Source organism: Diadema antillarum, unplaced genomic scaffold, assembly GCF_040938485.1.
Source record: "Diadema antillarum isolate AM-2024a unplaced genomic scaffold, OU_Dant_1.0 seq00000315_RagTag, whole genome shotgun sequence".
Lineage (NCBI taxonomy): Eukaryota > Metazoa > Echinodermata > Echinoidea > Diadematoida > Diadematidae > Diadema > Diadema antillarum.
In genome coordinates this window covers 352746-373027 of record NW_027271335.1, presented here as the reverse complement: position 1 = coordinate 373027, position 20282 = coordinate 352746, and the positions used below count along the sequence as shown (strand labels likewise).

Here is a 20282-nt window from a genome sequence, read left to right as displayed (position 1 = left end):
CCTGTATGCTGTGTAATTTAAAAGTTAAACTATTTGGGTATTTTTCGGTGAAAATGACACCGAAATTTGCACTTTTTTAGGCTTTTCTTGTTTCAAACTTGCTTTCATCATGTACCCATTGCAATCGATTCCTCGTGTCACGTTTACCCTGAAGAAATGCTTATTTATTTATTGTTTTATGCTGTGTAGTTCAAAAGTTATGGAAAATAATGATTTTCCCTGAAAATCCAAGATGGCTGCCAAGATGGCCGCCAATGACCCCCATGGGACACGATTTTTTCTTGGGAACAAAAAAAATCATTAACTAGACACCCTAAGGGTTACAAAAAAGTAAGTTAAAAAAATGTGTTCGGGGGGTGCATGAGGACCCCCCATTCCTACCAGACTACTTGTACCACGAGCGTACAATACGTGTGAACAAAGGGAATTCTTTCGTAAGTCGAACGGTCAGGTTCACACTCCGAACGAACACCGCTTAGGCTTGCGTAGTTTGAAATACAGATTGTGATCAATTTTGTCTAATTGTGTGGTGGATGCACACTGGTAAAAAAAAAAATCAATTTGGGCATCGCGATTCAAAACCTGATTAATTCCTCTGCTCTAAGCTCTGTCGCGATGTCGTGTGTGTGGATGTGATGTTTGTGGTCTGAACGTTTAATACACATACACGATATCCAGTACATGGGGCAACATATAGTTTCCATGAAGTGCTAGGACCGTACCAGTCAGCCTATAGAAGCAGCGCAGCGCAACACTTACACCCAGGATTGCTGCAGATATCAGATCCAGTCCAGCAGCGTAAGTCATCTCAATCTTTGCCCCTCTAGCACGTCTAACGCTAGTAAATTTGCTACAGAGCAGAGACTGGTGCAGGTTTGTTGGCTCAGGGCAGATTTCATTTTGTTTGTTTGTTTTATTGTCCTTGATTATATTTCAGTTGAAGCTATCTCTCCGGTCTAAATAAATTAAATGTTGTTTGTAAGTGAATATTTATTAAACTTTTTATGTGATGTTTTGATTCAGCACTTTTTTGATTAGAAATGGTACTTTGCACCAATCTTTCTCCCTCAATCATCCTAATTATGTTTTAGGTATTGTAATCACATTCATTAAAAGTCTGCCTTCCTTCCATTAACCGGCTGAAACATAGGATGACTTGGATGGAGAACAACCTCAGTTTGCAATATATCCACATTTATTAACAAAAGTATAAATGCGAAACCCACTTTACTTGTGTGTTCATCACAAGTTCAAGTAAATCAGTACAGAAACCAGTTTATTTTGCAAAGTTTTCAAATGTCATGTAAGTCATCAATGTTGAGAATTTCGTGACAAGAACTAATCAATTTTGCTTTCATGTCAAAAAAAAAAAAAAAATGGCAAGAAATTGGGTCCTCTACTAGGGCTATTGGTGTTTCAGTGGTACAATGTAGGCAGTTAACGTATTGTTTGGAGGTTTGCCCATGCTCAAAGGCAGGATACGGCATAGACTAGCTTGATAAGAAGAGTCCTGTTGAGTGGTTTGCACATTATGTAACACACTAAACAGTGAATACTGTTAGGTCATTCATATAGTGAAATTCTTGTTACAACAAAGTAAGAATTCAGATCCAAAAATTGTCATCACCATATCTTTGGACTTCATGTAAAGTGTGGCTATAGCAATTTTTTTTTTATGTAAAAAAAAAAAGAAGAAAACTATCTGTCTGAGGATTTTATTATAATAGGAGTTGCACGTACAAGATTGGCATCAAATATCATATCAATATTACCTGAATTGCCTGAATTACCTGAATTACATGTACCTACGATGACGCCCAGTAAGTTGAAAGCTTGTAGAGGGCCATTCAAATGATTTAATCCTGAGCATTAGGAGATCCATGTGTTGTACTGTATCCACGGAAATATCAGTCAATGCAATCTGGATGAAATTTGTTATGCTTCTGCTTCCAGTGATAATTGAGCTTGGACTTGAAGCTATTCACAGATGTTGCCTCGACAGCATCTGCACAAAGGCTATTCCAAGTATTTACTACTCTCTGACTGAAACACTTCAACCTTTTACTTGTTCGACACCTTCCTTTATACAACTTCAACTTGTGACCGTGTGTAACATGATCATTGATGACAAAGAGAACAGCTGGATCAAAGTCTTCCATACCATGCAAAATTTTGAACACTGGAATCATATCTGAACGTTCACGTCGATACTCTAGGGATGGAATATCTTATGAATTGTATCAATTGATATCATATACTGGGGTACAGGTATTGTACATCAAACAGAGTACCGTATCCCTACATTTATTCACATGTTGGATGGATTGAATGTTCCAACACTGAGTCTGTTAGATTTATGTAGTGTTTTCATCCTTTTTTTCCTTTTTACAGCTATTCAAAAGGTTCATGGACAGCCATCAACACACAACATGGAAATCAGCGAAGCGATGGATCGTTATCCAGTCTCAAAACCCGATAGTCCTCTTCCACCCGACTTCAGCTATGTCTGTGGGGATCCAGAAGGTGTGACCACGACTGGAGTGGTTGCCCGGAGAGTTGTCGCTCCAGGAGAAGTGTATGGTCCCTACACAGGTGCACTCCTTGATGAGGTGGTTGGCAGGAAGGTTGACTCATCATGGGAGGTGTGTGTTGTATATCCATGGTAATGGTATCTGGCTGTACAGAAATGCCGATAGTGTGCAAATGTGTGTGTGAAATATTGCAGAGGGTGTGTTCATCTTCCAAAACGAGAAATACACTGTATGTTGTGAATGAAATCAGAGATAGGAAAGCCATACACCACCCAAAGAGTGATTGGAGATCTATAGACATGTATACTTTGCCAACCAATTACATTACCTACAAAGGCAGGATGAGCAAAGTTATGTTTTGCTTATATTCATTTGTTTGTTTTGTAAAGCCAATATTGTAAATATGTAAGTAGATTTTGCTAGCATTTTGGTGTGTAGAGGATGTATTGATGACATCTTCCAAGAGACATTGTAACAAATTTATCCTTGAAATATGAGATTGGTAAGGAAACAAAGACACTGCCTTTTTAACTAATGATGTATTATAATCTATGGAATATTAACTGGACCCTCCCGCAATTCTCTATGAGTCTTCAATGCCCTCAAACAAGATTCTGTTTTGCAGGTTGACAGAGAATGGACAGGTTTGTTTTCCATGTGTGCAAAAGTAGTCATGTGTTGCATGCATCCCCTTTCCATGGTCAACTTCATAAGCCATCAAATAACATAAATTATCGATCGACTATGAAGTATGAATAGAGCATGCACTGATGGGCTAGTGAACAGTTTTTTTATGCACAATAAGTCAAAATGTCAAAATGTCAAATGTCAAAATGTAATGATCCCAGCCTTGATAGCTACATACTTCTGCATGCAAGTTTTGTAGCAAACAAGCACACTACTATGTTTGAAAAGATTTGGACAAAAATACCTGCAGATTTGAAACAGAGATAACAGATATTGATATTTACTAAACTTTAATCTTTCAATGAAAGTCATGTTTCTGGGCAGTATAACATGCGAAAACATGAATTGAGATCACAAATGCAGACACTCTTGTCTACATTTGAGGAACCTGGTGTACCAGGTTTCTGTATATCAGTTGACGTGACGGTAACGTGGTATACCACAGTAAGGAATAGGTTAACAGTTTGAGAATGAAAGTTTGAGTGTGAACATTCTTTGATACAATGCAGTACACATTAACTGTCAAAGCTGCTGAATGTAGTGACCTCAAGGCTCTTTCACATTGAATCTTCTTTTCAGATATGTGTGAGAGGGAGAGTAATGCATTACATTGATGCCAAGCAAGACCCTCACAATTGGATGGTCCACATTGGCTTTGCTTGCACCAGGGAAGAGCAGAACATGGAAGCCTTCCAGTCATATGGTGATATCTACTTCAGGACGCTGAACCTTATCCAGCCAGGGGAGGAGCTAAAAGTCTTCTATTCTGATGAGTATCTGGAGAGGATCGGCTGCCAGGAGGGCCTGGAAAATCTCTTCTATGACCAAGGCATGTTATACCAATGATTGACTTGTCAATATGTCATTGTTAGTGACCATATTTCTTTGTTCTGTTGTGGTTTGGATATTTTCCAATAGCTTCATGATATTTTTCTCATGACTGACATGTGTATCTGTCCATCTCAGTCCATACATCATATCTGTTGACCTTGAAATATCCTGTACAGATTCAAAAGTTTTTTTATATTTTGCAAATGTGTGCCAATGTCAGTGCTGTTGCTGGTTTAACAGGAACTTTTTGGGCATTACATCTAAAATGTCAAGGGAGTGGACTAATTTTTGGTCAGTTTCCTAGCTCATGAGATCCTTGCCAAAATACCTATTGACCGATTCGAGCGACTGTTCATGGAAGTGCGCCTCTTAAGGCAACGCCATAACTGGGGGCCATCCAGGCCGGGTCGGCAAGCGCCGTGCGTGCGTGGCAAGGGTGCTAGCGGCAGCCAGTGCTTTTACCACGCAGCGCCAGCCGGCCAGCTAGCTATCTCTGGATAGCGATCGATGCATCTGGCTTTGTGACAACTAGAGTCTATACTTTTTTTTCGCTAGCTAATTAAAAAAAATAATAAACAACTTATTCCGACTATGAGCGAATGGGTAGATGACGTACGGCTGTAGCCAAAACTAGTGAATTTCAAGGTAGATATCGGTATGATCCGGGAGTGTTTGTAGATTCTATTTCTTTGGCGATGACTTGGGTACTCGCGCGTAAGCTCCATATATTTACATTTGTGTAAGATGATAAAAACCACTGGGATGGGGAGAACTATGGCTAGGCGCAGGCAGTCGTCTTGTTAGTAAGCCTAGACTGTTGAGAACTTAACTGATATAATTAAATACAAATTATGAATCAGATGGAATCTTGAGCTACATGTATAGATATGACTCTATAAATAGCAACTTTATCAGTTCACTTAAACCTGTTTAGGCTTTTGCCTTTACTCGGGCCAGCGGGGAAGAATCTGTCTAACGTTTTTTATATCTTGTCTAGAATTCTAGGCAAGAGTCCAGACTAGATCTAGACCTATTGACTTCTAGAACCCTACATCCTATATCATTTTCGGTTGTTGCTAACTTCAGGCGAGCTTAACTAAGTAAACAAAACAGAAGACTAATCTAGGCGTTTCTAAGCCGTATAAACGTAATTTACGTCGCCTGATGTCAACAACCAAAACTTCTACTGTTTTAGGTTTAACTAACCTTGCATAACATCGTGCTAATGCCTAATATTATAATCTACAAAAGTGATTTTTAAATCAAACTTTCTTAATATGATTATTTAGCAGATGTTTGCCACCATTCATGGTTTAATATTTATAAGTATCACTTTATCAAAAAATAATTCAAATTCAGAGTTCCAGGCCAAAATTGAATATGGTCAATTCAATGCTGAACACTTAGTGAATAAGTGAAAACAATATAAGAATTTAACGAATCTTGAAACATGTATTTCGCTGTAGTGAAGGCTGTAAAATGTTTGTCGTAATGATATAGTATAGCCAGGAAGTGTATTCTACCTTTGGTAAGTATTGCACCAAGCATAAAAGAGAAATCTGTGAATTATCAAAATCTTTGATCTGAACTGGTCTTCTGAAATGAACAACATATTTTACGAATATGCAGTGATACAATTGTAGCCCAATTAAATAGAGAATCTAGTAGGCATAGGCCAAAGTTTGTTTTGAAATTTGTGCATTTTTAGCTCACCTGAGCCGAAGGCTCAAGTGAGCTATTGCGATCGCTCTTCGTCCGGCGTGCGTCGTGCGTCATCCATCGTGCGTCGTCCCTCGTCCATCGTCCTTAAACTTTTTACATTTTCATCTTCTTCTTGAGAACCCCATGATCGATTTTCACCAAACTTGGCAGGTAGCATCCCTAGGAGGATAGGATCTCAATTTGTTCATATGGGCACCATGGCCCACCTAAAATTATGGAATCTTTAAAAATCTTCTTCTCTAGAACCAGAAGTGATAGGACTTAGTTGATACTATGAGTAAGTACATTGATGACTGTAGTTTCAAGTTTGTTCATGGGGGAATCAGGGGTGGCCCCCTTGGGACCCAGGGAAGGGGGGTGGGGAGGGGTCCTAATGGGGCCTAAATTGTACATTTTCATTTTCACTTTGAGATTGCCATGACTGATTTTCAACAAACTTGGTATAACATCCCTAGGGGGATAGGATCTCAATTTGTTCAAATGGGCACCATGGCCCACCTGGGGGCCCCCAAGGGGCCCAAACCCCCTTAAAATTAAGGAGTCTAAATACAAATCTTTTCTAGAACCAGAAGTGATAGGGCTTAGATAATACTATGAGTTAGTACATTGATGACTGTAGTTTCAAGTTTGTTCATGGGGTTGGCGGAATCAGGGGTGCCCTCCCCCCCCCCCCCCCCCCCCTTGGGACCCAGGAGAGGGGATGGGGAGAAGTCCTACAGTTGTAATGGAGCCTGAATTGTACATGTTCATCTTCTTCTTGAAAACCTCATGATGAATTCTGACCAAACTTCGCAGGTAGCATCCCTAGGGGGATAGAATCTCAATTCCTTCAAATGGGCACCATGTCCCTCTTTGGGGTCCCCTAGGGGGCCCACCCCCCCCCCCCCCCCACACATTAAGGAATATTTAAAATCTTCTACTCTAGAACCAGAAATGATAAAGCAAAGTTAATACCATGAGTTTGTACATTGATGACTTTAGTTCCAAGTTCGTTCATTGCAGATCCAGGGCTGCCTGCCCCCCCCCCCCTTGGGGGTGGGGGGGGGGGATCCATATGCAGACCTAAGTTTCCAGTGTTCTCAGGTAAGAGTGTGCAAGAATGCATGGAAGGTGAAATTGCGATAGGGCCTACTCAGGTGAGCGCGTGACCCCCGGGTCTCTTGTTTTTTATACCGTTGTATTTCACTTACTGTATACGCCAATATTTTCGCGAATCACTGTATCAGTGGCATTTTCGCGTGTCGTTAAATTCACGATTGATACTAGTAGTATGCCAGCTTTGGATGCATTTTGTCATCAATTTGTACATAAGGTACGACGGGGTAATATCTTTGCTTGTCTTTAATATCGCGATCAACCTGAAGCTCGCGATATTCGCGAAAATAACAGCGTATTCAGTAATTGTCTCTAAGTGTATAATATATTCATTATGCGTCAGTAGTGAATGAATTTCACACACTGATGTGCAGCTTCCATTTCCGGTTTTCTGTTATTTTTGTACCCAACAACTGCACAATATGTTTTTCCTGATCCTTCCTTTGAAGCTTTCATTGTAGATCACTATGTCTGAATCACTCAGTTTGTCCAAAAGAAAGGCATTAAATGCCGCTGAATGACTTCTCCACAGTGAGTAAACAATCACAATATTATTCTAGCGCAGCGGCCGCGCCCGGCTTAATATGCGCGTAGCTACTGGCTCGCTGGAAGCCGCGGTTGGCCCCCAGCTATGGCGACCTACAATGTATATAGCGCTGCTAGCGGCGACCGGTAGGTGAATAGGTAATCGAAATCAAATCGGTCTATACCAAAACTTACACAACAATCAAACTGCAGTGATCTTATGAGTGGTCACCAATTACATCATAAGACATTTAGTGTTTCCATTTTCACCACATAACCTACAGGGATGCTGCACAAGCTCCTTTTGCTAATTAATGGTTGCGTGATAGGCTTACGTAATGAGAACTGGAAAAAAGAGGGACACTCAATAGCTTGAAATGATGCAAACTACACATACCATGTAGTAAACCACCATTCTTACATTAATGCAGAATGTTGCTAGCAGGTACTCCCCCCCCCCCCCCTTGAGTTTCTCATTGTGCTCTGTGAGCTCTTACCATGAGAGATCGATGGATTAGACTGATGAGCTCAGAGTTATCATTTCATGTCCATGATGAAGTAACATGTTAATTATCCATAGTGAGTTTGCATTCAGTCATCGCAGGCTCAATGATTTCCTGTGAACCAAGAGTAATGAGATATGAACGATGGTATGCAAGGTATGTATGACATGCTTCTCAAAAAAAAGAAAAAAGTTCCAGAACATTTCCCTATTCTACTTTACCCAAATACACGTGAACAGTTAAATAGAGGTGGGCTATAGAGGGTCAAATTTTAGGTCACATTTTCAGAACATGCTCATCACACCTTAGTTTGATGACTTTGTGCCTACTGATGCCAATTTTGAAAAAAAAAGAACGAAAAAAATGCAATATCCGGGGTGCCCCGGCCGAAATCGTAAAAAATCCAAGATGGCCGCCATTTCGGCTTTAAAATGACATTTTTGGCTTGTAACTCGGCTAGTTTTTGGTCTATTGTGATGGTTTTGGTGTCTACCCCCATGTTTTAAGGGTTAAGGAAGTGGATTGTAATGATAATTTTAGTGTACAACTCAATCTTCTACATGATACTAACCATTTTCCCATATTTAGGGTTAAATTTTCCTCATCCTTTACCCCTACCCCAACCGCCATTTTTTTTTTGCACTTTCTTCTGTATTTTTTTCAAGTCGTGTTGACTGCAATACTCTTGATTACAAGTTGTAGCTATCAATCTGGTGTTTTCTACGAACAATACAGCAAGAAATATACAATTAACTTACGTTATACATGTATGTGTCATGTACCGGTATGTGACTGGTGCATTCAGGATGCATGGTAACTGTGAAGCCAGTGCTTATACTGTATATTATCTGCTTTGTAGTGCTAATTAACATTTGGTCACAAGATGTGTAGTCATACACTGTAATTTTAATTTTGTAATTTTAAAATGACTTGAATAAGCCTGCTATGATATGCCAAAGTTGTCCAGTACAAAGATACCGGTAATGTTACGACTGAATGATGCATCCCACAGAGCTACCAAGTCTCACGCATTGTGAGTGAGACTCAAGCATTTAGGGGCCGTCTCACGATCTCACGCATGGCACCCATTTATCTCATGCACCGCGCGAAATTGGCAACTTGTGCCTATAATAATGAGCACAGCTCAAAAGATTAAAGTGATAGTTGCCATTGAAGGTATATTTTCCTTTTGTCTTTCAAAATAAGTTAAAAATAGTCGCTAAAGTATGCACCTGATCGCACCATTGAAAGCTAAAAATTGAAAAAGCTCCCTACCGTGGGAGGCTACAGGGGGAAAAACCCCTCCCACACCCTTGCTCACGCGCACATTCGCTCGCCGAGATGCCGAGTCATGAAAATCTCGCTCATAAAAATTTTGTGAACTTGGCATCCCTGATCCCATGAGCCAATAAATTGTACATAGAAGAATCTGCATCAGCAGTACTGTCTGTACATTAGTTTGCTTTGGGTATCACTATTGCTGATGCTGATCTGTCCCTTTCATTCTTTCTAAGTGCTCGATTCCATATGCCTCATGCTCTTGGTCTCAACACATACCAAACTTAGGGTACCAGCTTCATGCACCTTTGTATGTACAGTGTACATGTAATCCAATATCACAATGCAGAATCATTGGTGCCCAGTTCACTATCAACAGCGAACTTCAAGATTGGAATGGGCAGTTGGTTGTGTGATGCCATAAGATTGAATGCATTCACCATGTCATCTTCAGTAGGCAGATCAGGGGCAGGGAGATTATCAGACTCTCCTCCAGTCACTAGAAGAGTCAAGTTCACCTTCATTTCCACCTTAGAGAGATTGGTATCAAGACCTTACACACGTGTGCATGCACAATAAACTTGATGGGATACGAGTCTGCAGTATAACAGCTCTCCACGTAAAATAGCCTTGAGTTTGGTGAGATCTCGCGTATCCAGGCATTCCTTGAGTTCGTCAACATTGTTAAAGGGCCTCCCCATGTTTTACGTTCCCGTAACAGACAGCCTTTGCGCATACTCTGATTGTTGTGCTTGTGCAACATTTTGGAATTGGCAAAGAGAACTGGAAATAACTGGTAAAGTCAACAGATACTAAATTACCTCAGCTTTAGCCACTTTCAGTCACAGAGAGTGAGACGACGGCTTTACCATTATGGTGCTATGGGTACATTGCACATAACATGTGTTTGTCATAGAACTGGTTGTATAATCACCCAAATGGTATCAAATTTCCCATCAAACGTGAGGACTCGGGCTCTGTGCAGCAATATGGTAGGGAAAAGCAGGCAAGAGAAATAAGGGACCAAGTGGTGATGGTGAAACACCAAAACTAGGCTAAAAGATGGAAAAATGACTGAGTTATGGTAAAATTGTGTTTCCTAGGCAAGACAGCAGATACAATGTACATCATCCAGTCCAAGTATACCTTTGTGCTGGACAATCAACATACAGAAGGCTTATGAATTCAAGTCATTTTACAAAATTTTACACCTACAGTAGAATTGTACATAATAATGACTATTGTTAAAGGTCTAATGTCCAAATGTCAATGGGCACTATAAAGCAGATTGACAATATTAGCATTGATTTCACAGTTCTCAGGCATCCTGAATGCACCAGCCACGTACCGGTATCTGCATGACACATATAATATATGTATAACTGTAAGTTATTTGTTTATAGGCCTATTTCTTGCTGTATCGTTGGTAGAAAATACCAGATTGATAGCTAGAACTTGTCATTAAGATCATGGTAGAAAACATGACTTTTTAAAAAATACAGAAAAAGTGCAAAAAATGGGGGAGGGGTAGGGGTAAAGGACAAGGACAATTTAACCCTAAATATGGGGAAAAGGTTACTATCATGTAGAAGATCTGGTTTTACACTAAAATTATCCTTATATTCTATTTCCTTGACCCCTAAAACATGGGGTTTGACACCAAAACCACCACAATTGACCGAAGAATAGCTGAATTATGGCCAAAAATGTCTTTTTTATCAAACTAAAATGTGATGAGCATGTTCTAAAAATGTCACCCTGTATAGCCCACCTCTAATTTAAATCATAAACTCTACCTTTTGTTGTAGGTGTTTGCATTATGTGGTTTAGTTTTTATAAAAATGTAAGGGGCGTACATGTAAATTCAATGTGCCATCTCTACTTTTAAAAAGTTTAGATCAATATGTTTGCATGTTGGTACATCTGCTTTTCTTTTGCATTATACAGAGGCAGACAGGTTTGATTGCATCAGATGTCCTGCAAGATGTAAAACATCCAAGAGTATGCTGAGACACATGAAGTTTACCCACAACCAAGTTTCTGAGTGTCAAACTCCGACAGACACGGTTCAGGAAGATAATGCTTTCAGCAAAGAGAATGACATTCTCTGCATATCAAGTTCTTCATCAAATTTACTGGGTCTGGTACACCCAAACAGGAATGATGGAGCCATCACTGTACCAGGGAAGCCCCTTGCACAAGGCAGTCAAATCAGTGAGAAAATTCAAATTTCCTCGTCTCCAATACAACGGACTCTTAATGCAAGCAAAACTAAAACTAGCAGTGACAGGGTGTTAGGTCAGGAGGGACCTGAATCCAATTATGTGTGCCGCACATGTGGTAAGGTATTTCACACCCAGGGGAGGTTGAATGCCCACCGGCTCTTCCATGCTACTGTTCAGGAAGGATTCACATGTGACACGTGTGGCCTTGTTTTCAAGTCAAATCAAATCCTGACTCGTCATCAGAAGACCCATGTGGAGCTGTCTTACAAGTGTGTGGTGTGTAAAGAGCAGTACTCCCACCTGTCAAACTGGACTCGCCATTCCCGTGTTATTCATGGGATACAGGTGAGGGGAGTGTACAGAATATGTGTGTTTTGCAACAAACATTTCATGAAAGAGCTTGATGTTGTGGCTCATCATACAATTTGTAAGGAAGTGGATGGTGATCTGAAGGGGGCACTGAAAAGAGAACGGAAAAAACGTAGATTTAATAAGAGATATCCGTTGAATGAATGTGGTGTGACGGATTCACCTGCTCTTCATAGTTTGATGAAAGAGAATGAAGATAAGAAAAATCCTTCAAGAAAAACAGGCAGGGAACATGTCTCTATGTCTCAGGGAGATGAGAAACAATATGAATCAGAAAAGGAAGAGAATGGTTGGTTAGAAATAACTGACAGTGATGAGGATAATGGAAAATCTCTTGAAGATCAGAGTGATGAGGATGAAAGGGCAATCAGAGGGAAAAGGTATGAGCAGGTAACACAAGGAGTATTAGTGATTAAAGTTCAACCTTCAACAGAACAAGACATTGAGGATCCTGTAGATATGATAGGCTGCCCAACAGAGTACTTTGCTAAACCTCGTCCATTCAAGTGCCAGTTCTGCCCAAAGACATTTTTGAAAAGAGCATATGCACTGACACATGTCAAGCTTAGACACACAAACAAATCAAAATACCAGTGCAGTGTTTGCCATAAAAACTTTGAAACCAAAAACAGATACACAATTCACATGCGAAAGCACTCCAATGACCGGCCATATAAATGTCAGCTCTGTCCGCGAACCTTTTCATCAGAGAGTGCTCTTAACAATCATCAAGCGGAACACACTGATGCCAAACCCTTTCGTTGTGAGCCTTGTAACAAGGGATTCCGCCTTAAGAGCCTGCTTCAGAATCACATTGGCAGAATCCACAGACCACCAGAGCTGAGTCACAAGTGCAACTTGTGTGGCAAAGGGTTTGCAACGCTTTACTCTCTGTCCTTGCATGAGCGACGTCACATGGGTTATCGCCCTCATGTTTGTGAGTATTGTGGGAAAGGGTTTACCAGTAAGCACTCCCTCCAGTGCCATCATCGCCTGCACACAGGGGAGAGACCCTTCAAATGCAAGGACTGTGGAAAGTCCTTTACTGTTAACCATCACCTTGATGAGCATAGATTATCCATGCACTCGGGTCAATAGGAAATCTTTGCTTACATAATGCTTTTCAGTACAGTGGACTGCCTTTATAACATAGTCTTGGGATCAGCAGTTTTTTTTTTTATTTGTATCAACATTTCTTTATAACTGATCAAATACTAGTAAACAAAGGGGATAAACAGAGTGGATAATCTTGCAGCCTGAATTAGTAGTAAGTTTGGAATTTCGCTATAACTGTGTTTGTTATAATGGGAGTGCACTGTACCCATACAAAACAGTAACAGAAAAGGGGGGGGGGGGGCAATGTGAATGTTTCAATGTAAACTCTATGTTAGATATAAGAGGACCAATTGAGTGATTTTATATTTAGAGGAGGTTAGTAACTGCTACATATATTTTTGTTTTACATTTATCTGAGATGTACTGCTCAGGCTTTGAATGTATTAAATCTATAAAAAGTGGGATTACAAACCTTACATTCCATTTTCTTACTTGCTGTGCTCACAAATGGTGATCCTATGATCAAGATGATGGAATAAGTACCTTGGAGCTTAAGTAGGCAAAGGTGACAGTCAAACATTGAATACACGACAATTCACATACTTAGTCATACAGTGGCTCGAATGTTAAGTTTCATGACTGTAATACAGTGTATGTTCTTATAGATAGGCTTTACTCAAGTATACAAGTGTCACTGGCCAGCAGTATTTCATCAAATGGACAATTCTACAAAAAATCATGTGCATTTAGCAATGAATAAAGTACATTGAAAAGTATGGTAGATGGAAGGAAAACAGGCAGAAAACACTTATATGTGAAGAAAAAAAATAAATCCTAGGATTTGAAAACTTGCGGCAAGTATGGCAGCAACCATCCTATATAGCTAGTGAAACTTGGAAGTGCCCCCCTCTCCACTTTTGAAAAGTCTCTGCCAGCCCTGTATTGCATGATATGATTCTATAGTTTGTGATCATTGTACAGCTGTTGATGCAACAGTATGTAAAATGCACTGTATACAGTGTCCATGTTACAGATTTTATGAATTGATTCTCATCAAAATTATTGAATAGATGTGTTATAACCAGGGCTCCCCACTAACATTTTTGTCTGCTGGCACGTTTGGCCACTAAAATCTTTTAATCGGAAACGTTGGTGACAAAAAAAAAATGAATAAAATGAGATAAAATGAATTTATGTAATAGCTCGAAATAAAGGTATGTAAAAGCCCAAAATCAAAGTAAAAGTAACCATTCTGAATTCCATTAATTTTCAATCTCAATATTCCAATCAGCCGGCCAACATAAGATAAAACTGGTGGACCTACACCAATTTGTTGTGGCCCTGGGCCACCGTTCATGTTAAATACTGCTACAGTACACTCCCGATATAACGAAATGCTCGGGACCAGCAATTTTCTTTCGAAATCTCGTTATAATCAAACAAATACAGTATACATGCATAATGAAAAACAAGCAAACTACGTTTATTATTATGCTGTTTGTTGAATACTTGTCATGCACTTCAAACTATGTCAACTCGGATGTTATCTATTTAATCTTGTTAAAAAATTATATCTTAAAGAGAGTATAAAGTTGTTTGTACTTTCATGCCTAGCTGGAAAATACATGTATAGTAAGTGATGGGTGAGGGTTCGGTTACTAGTACAGTTCGGTATTCCAACGGTTCGTTATTACTAAAGTTTTTTATTCCGAAGGCTCCTTCTTCCGAAGGTATACACCATTCCTGGGATTCCAAACGTTAGTTCATCTGAAGCTTTGCTCTTTTGAAGATTCATTGTTCTGAAAGTTCATAATTTAGGTAGAAATAATTATATTGTTCATTTTTCGAAGGTTCATTGATCGGAAAGTGAAGTAAGGTTCATCATTCCAAAGGTTTGTTAATCTAAAATTAGAAAGGTTCGTTATTCCAAAGGTTTGTATGGTTTGTTAATCCAAAAATAAAATAAGGTTCGTTATTTCGAATAAGGTTTCTTAATAAGGTTTCTTAATGAAAAAAAAAAAAACAAATGTTCGTCATTTCGAAGGTTTGGTTATCTTAAGAAGATTACAAGGTTTGTAGTCCAGAAGTTTTGTTTCTGGACTCACCTTTTTTTTTTCAGTTTGGATTGACAAATTTCTTTTCATATTCCGATTCACGATTGTTTGGAATGACAAAGATTCCTGTCATTTTCGGACTAACGAGCCTTCGTTATAAGAAACAATTCATTGTCGGATTGACGAACCTTACAAATTACAAACCTTTGCAATAATGCCACAATGTTTGTAATAACAAACCCTATTTCATTTCCGAATTAAGTGACATTTAGGTATATCAGAATCTGTGTATTTCGTAATAAGGCACCTTCAGAACAGCTAGCAAATCTTATCAAATTTCAGATTATTGTATTACAATATTACAATAACCCAAATTCCCCTCAGAAACTGTGCGTGACACACGGAGCAAACACAGAGTGATGTGAAGCATTCCACACAGAGACGCTGTGTAGGCTAAATGCTTGTTCCGCTGATGGTGATCTGCATTTCTTTATAACGGAGCACATTTCTTTGTCAGTGGCGCTTGGAAATGATTTCGTTATAAAGAATGTTTCGCTATAACCCTGTTCGTTATAAGCGAATTTAGTATTGTAGACTTCAGTGGCAATAATTTTGGGTCCAGAAGTTTTACTTGGCTATGACGAAATGTCGTTATAACCGTGTTCATTGTAACGGGAGTGCGCTGTATAACTGTTCCATAAAGCAGCTTGTGGATGTTGCACAACAAGGCGACGGAATGCTAGAATTTTCATACTTTCCCAGCAGTGATGGCATAACAATTATCCAAAGATGTTATAGTTAGTATCAATGTAAAATTAATTTAAAGTGACAACTGTTCTTGCCAGAATTACCTGAATTCAACTTTTGTAATTCATATTTTAAAGCTTAAAACCCTTTCTGTTGTCAGAAAAATTGTACATTTTCATGTTGGCATGCAGTTTTATGCATTATGATTTAACATAAAAGCATTACAGAAGTTTTTGAGAGGAAGTAAATGATTTCTCTTGTACTTGTCTGTTTGCATCCTATGCATGTATTATCAAACTTAAACATTTATCTTTTAATTTTGGTATTTACTTCATGAGAGTTTCAGGTCCTATCATGTCAGACCCAATAAAGAGTATCTCGATGAGGGAGATAACATTTGTAGTTAGTATGAACACCGTCAAATGGTAATCAGCCTCCATTAAACTGCCCATGTTTATATCTAATGTTTACAATAAATAACTTTCATTATAAAGAAAGTGCAAACATATTACTATTTTAAATGTACAGCTGTATCCCAGTATTGAGTTCAGAAGCAGGGCATCCACAAATGAATACAGAGTTAAAGCATGTATGATTGAAAACAGAAGAAGACAAAAAAAAAAAAAAGAATGAATATAATATGTTAATCAAGTAGCACACTGCACTGGTGTTTTTGGATACATACTGTATGTACAAACGTGTATGAGAAATATTTTTATTCTACAGGTGTAGTTTATAGGATGACCCTTGTGACCCTGGAGAAGTGTTTTTATCATTTCATGAGACAAAAAAATATCTGAAAAGATTTTGCAGGAACTACCCTTATAGAATGTAGAGTTACAAAAGTCATGTATGGTCTCTATGGGAGCATTTTCAATGGCCGATAGGGATTAAGTCTATTTATTCAAAATCTTGATGCTTCAGTAATTCATAGTTGTACAACTTATTATTCCAATTGTGCATACAGTATTGTAATTCATATTAAGAAGTGATACTGCTTTGTTTTAAAAAGCTTTTTGCAACTCTCTTGCCACAATCAAAGGTTGATGAACATAAACAGTGTTCCATGTGGTTGTGACTGACTTTGCTTACAATAAGTCAGTGTGTAATACTTCCTCTTTGCAGTGTTAGTGAGGTCATCCCACTAGACCGACACACCCACGAGTCATACAGCCAACGAGTTTGACATTGAAAACAGGTCCGTGAGTCATACATCTCAGGAGTCATACAGCCCATGAGTTCGACACTAGGCAAATAAAGCCCATGAGTTCGACACTAGGTAAAAACAGCCCACGAGTTTGAGAGATACAACACGGCACTTAATGTGTCAGTCTCGTGGGCCTTTTTAGCTTAGTGTCGAACTAATGGGCTGTATGACTCGTGAGCTGTATGACTCATGGGCTGTATGACTTGTGAGCTGTATGACTCGTGGGCTGTATGACTCATAGGTGTCAATCTTGTGACAGGCACCTGTCAGAAAGAAATTGTAAAGCTAGTCTCAGCACATGCAACAGGCTACTATGGATCAATTTTTATCGGTTTATTTGGGTGTAAGTCAGCATAAGTGAATCATTTGCATAAGATTTTCTGTCAGAAGGCTGTGAATATTATCACTCAAGTGACGACATACTTAAATACGTACAGTGTACATGTATAAAAATACATGTAGCTTTCTTACGTTCATTTTCTAGCACCGCAATTATGCATTACGAATCTGGTTAAGTGTTGGCAACATGTAAGATATAAAATGATTATGATTTGTATATCTTTTGAAATTACAGCGATGAAGAACATTGTCATTCACGAATTCATACCACATACAGCTGTGGTATACACAAAATGTCAAATCCCATGCCACACTCAAACAATCTTTCCCTTAAGGCTCATATTTTGATCTACACACATGTCAGATTTTGTGAGTGCATTGCTAATTATTCGCCAGAGGCCACACCCCTTGTGGGACTAACACGACCTACAGTTTTGTATGTAAGGTTAGTGTGAAGTCTAACATCATATGGACAAGGACTTGTCAACTTGCAGTTTTCAGGAAGACATGTCCTGTTGTAATAATGCATGTACTGTATTCAATAAAACTGTTTGCGCCACTCTTTTTTTTTGTATAACTTTCATTGTACTGGCCAACATTTTTAGTACAACCTGTACATATATGTATTATGCTTGACCTGTTTGCTTGAAAGTTGCAACCTATAGTATAGGTGTGTCTAGTGATTGGTCCAGCACACAAATATTTAATTATGTATTCTGTTAAAGTTGAAATGTAATTGTTTTAAGCCTACTGAGGAGACATCTGTGTTGACCGGTTGATTATGACAAGTCAACGACATGGATTCAAGACAACCTTGATCATTTTGACATTTTTGAGAGGAAATTTTAAGGAGTAGGCTGTTTAATAAGGTACAGTGTATAAATGTTAAGTATCTATAGTGAGGTAATGGTTTATAGTCGGGTAGGACCTAGATGTGCAACAAATTTTTTGTCTATAGAACTGATAGCATGTGTGTCTTCCTCATATTTTACAAGGTCACAAAACTTCGATTGGAAGTCTGTAATTGTTAATATTCTCTAGAGAGGGCGTGTAACACTATTGTAATTTGGTGCTTTACAAACAGTGTGTACAAGTCCTCAATGTTGTACAAATTGAATACATGTACGTACCATTAAAAAATGTTGCTTTCTTAGCCAAGGAGAGATGTACCTGTGTATGGAGAGAATTACATGTTTATTATTAATGTCATGAACGTGTAGAGTCAATCTTTTTGTTTTATGACAATGTCAGTTACATATAGATAAACCTTTTTATACATGTTGCTATACTGCTTACAAGGACAGTCACTCCTATGCAGTGCTGCTGCTTGGCGATGCCAGTGTCGTCCCTACTCCATGTATTATTTCTGTCCTTTTCTTTCTTTCTCTCTCTCTCTCTCTCTCTCTCTCTCTAGATATATATATATATATTTATATATATATATATATATATATATATATATATAGCGAAAACTTTGAGCAAAGAAAGTGGGTTTTCATCGGGATTTGAACCCGAGTTTTCACTATTTATCATTACTATTGTTTCTGGTCAGTTTTCCTTTCCTTGTTTATCTATAATATATATGTATATATATATATCTATAATATATATATATATATATATATATATATATATATATATATATATATATTAATTATTAACAAAATTGTGGATTGATACTTGGTCAGGCACCATCTGATAGAGATGAACATTGATAAACATATAAGTGTCTTGTAAACATGCACATGATATCATTGTCTGAATTTGTTTAAATGCAAAAATGTACAGATTTGTTATTGTTCTTGCTATATACTAGAATACACAGACATATTACATTTAAAATCAAGTTGTATCTTCTCCAGTATTGCTTTCTCTATGTGTACACACATGGTATATGGAACATCAGAGAATGATATACTGTAATGGAGTGTGTGTGTATGTATGTATGTGTGTATGTATGTCTGTCTGTTTGTGTTAGTAATGGGAAAGGGTAATGAAACTTGATTCCAAAATTGTGAAGTTAATGTTGACAATTTCAAATACTACTACACACATATACTCTTATTATTATAATCTAGGATACACATAAGTCAAAAAATGAGCGTTTACCCATTTCTAATTGCTCATCAGTAACTTCTATTTTAGTAATAGTTTTCATTTCATTCATTACACATTTGGCAGATGTGATTGATTCACTCGTTGCCTCATGTTAAGAAATGTGGAAGTAACAATTAGACCTGAAAGACACATACAATGTACATGTACGTGTTGTGATGTTCAGTACAAAATGGTACTGTAGTTGAATAGTTGCCAGGGAAACACCTCGCACAGTCGGAATATCTAATGTGTTGTCAAACCTGATCCTGCATTTTCTCGGTTGCATAGGGCCAGCATGCAAAATGATTAAAGTAGCTTTGTGGATCAAGAGAGTATTGTAGATTCAGGAATGCTCGATCACAACAAATCAGAATACAAAATTTTGTAGCTACAGTTTGTACCTACAGTGCCGTGTACTGAATTCAGGCGTTCAGCTTACAAGATGGATGGATTATTGTTTTGAAATGAGATCTTAATTCTACTTTATGTCAGGAACATTATGAAAAGTGCATTAGAATGTATCTTCTTTTTTTTCTTCTTTTTTTCAAATGTCGATTCCAGAACAGAACGCTAAACATCAAATAGAACGTTTATGGCATGAAGGTTAAAAAGAAGTACATGTATTACATCTACATTTCTTGCCATAAATAAAAAAAAAAAAACATGTACGTGTACATTGAAGCAATAAATATATGTAACTGTAAACTTGGAAGAAAGTCGTGTATCTTATTAACATTGATACAATACTAGTCTACAAAATCAATATACATGTAGTATCCATGTCAATACGCTTGGCTATACATGACTGCCATGCCTCATTCGATGGCTACACAACGTCACCTTGCATCGTGCCATACGTTTGTAGTTCATAACATTATGAGACAAAATGCAGTAAATTGATTATCAGTAGCAGGAATAATTTACAACTAAGAATGGGAGGGGGATTTAACACACTGCCTCACATATACAGGAGGTACACACTACACACACACATGCACCCACACAGAAACACAAAT

General features: G+C 38.2%; 1 protein-coding gene across 2 annotated transcripts; it reads left to right on the top strand.

Annotated features, from left to right (window-relative positions):
- The first annotated feature begins 435 nt into the window (after positions 1–435).
- On the top strand, positions 436–14237 carry LOC139730476 (uncharacterized). Of its 2 annotated transcripts, XM_071641318.1 has the most exons (4): positions 436–798; positions 2392–2642; positions 3798–4047; positions 11120–14237. In XM_071641318.1, the coding sequence occupies exons 2-4, from the start codon at positions 2430–2432 to the stop codon at positions 12862–12864; spliced, it is 2208 nt and encodes a 735-aa protein (XP_071497419.1). In that variant the 5' UTR covers positions 436–798; positions 2392–2429; the 3' UTR covers positions 12865–14237. The 2 variants fall into 2 exon arrangements, with proteins under 2 accessions (XP_071497419.1, XP_071497417.1); XM_071641316.1 differs by lacking the exon at positions 436–798 and having other exon boundaries at positions 1958–2642.
- The last annotated feature ends 6045 nt before the right edge of the window (positions 14238–20282 follow it).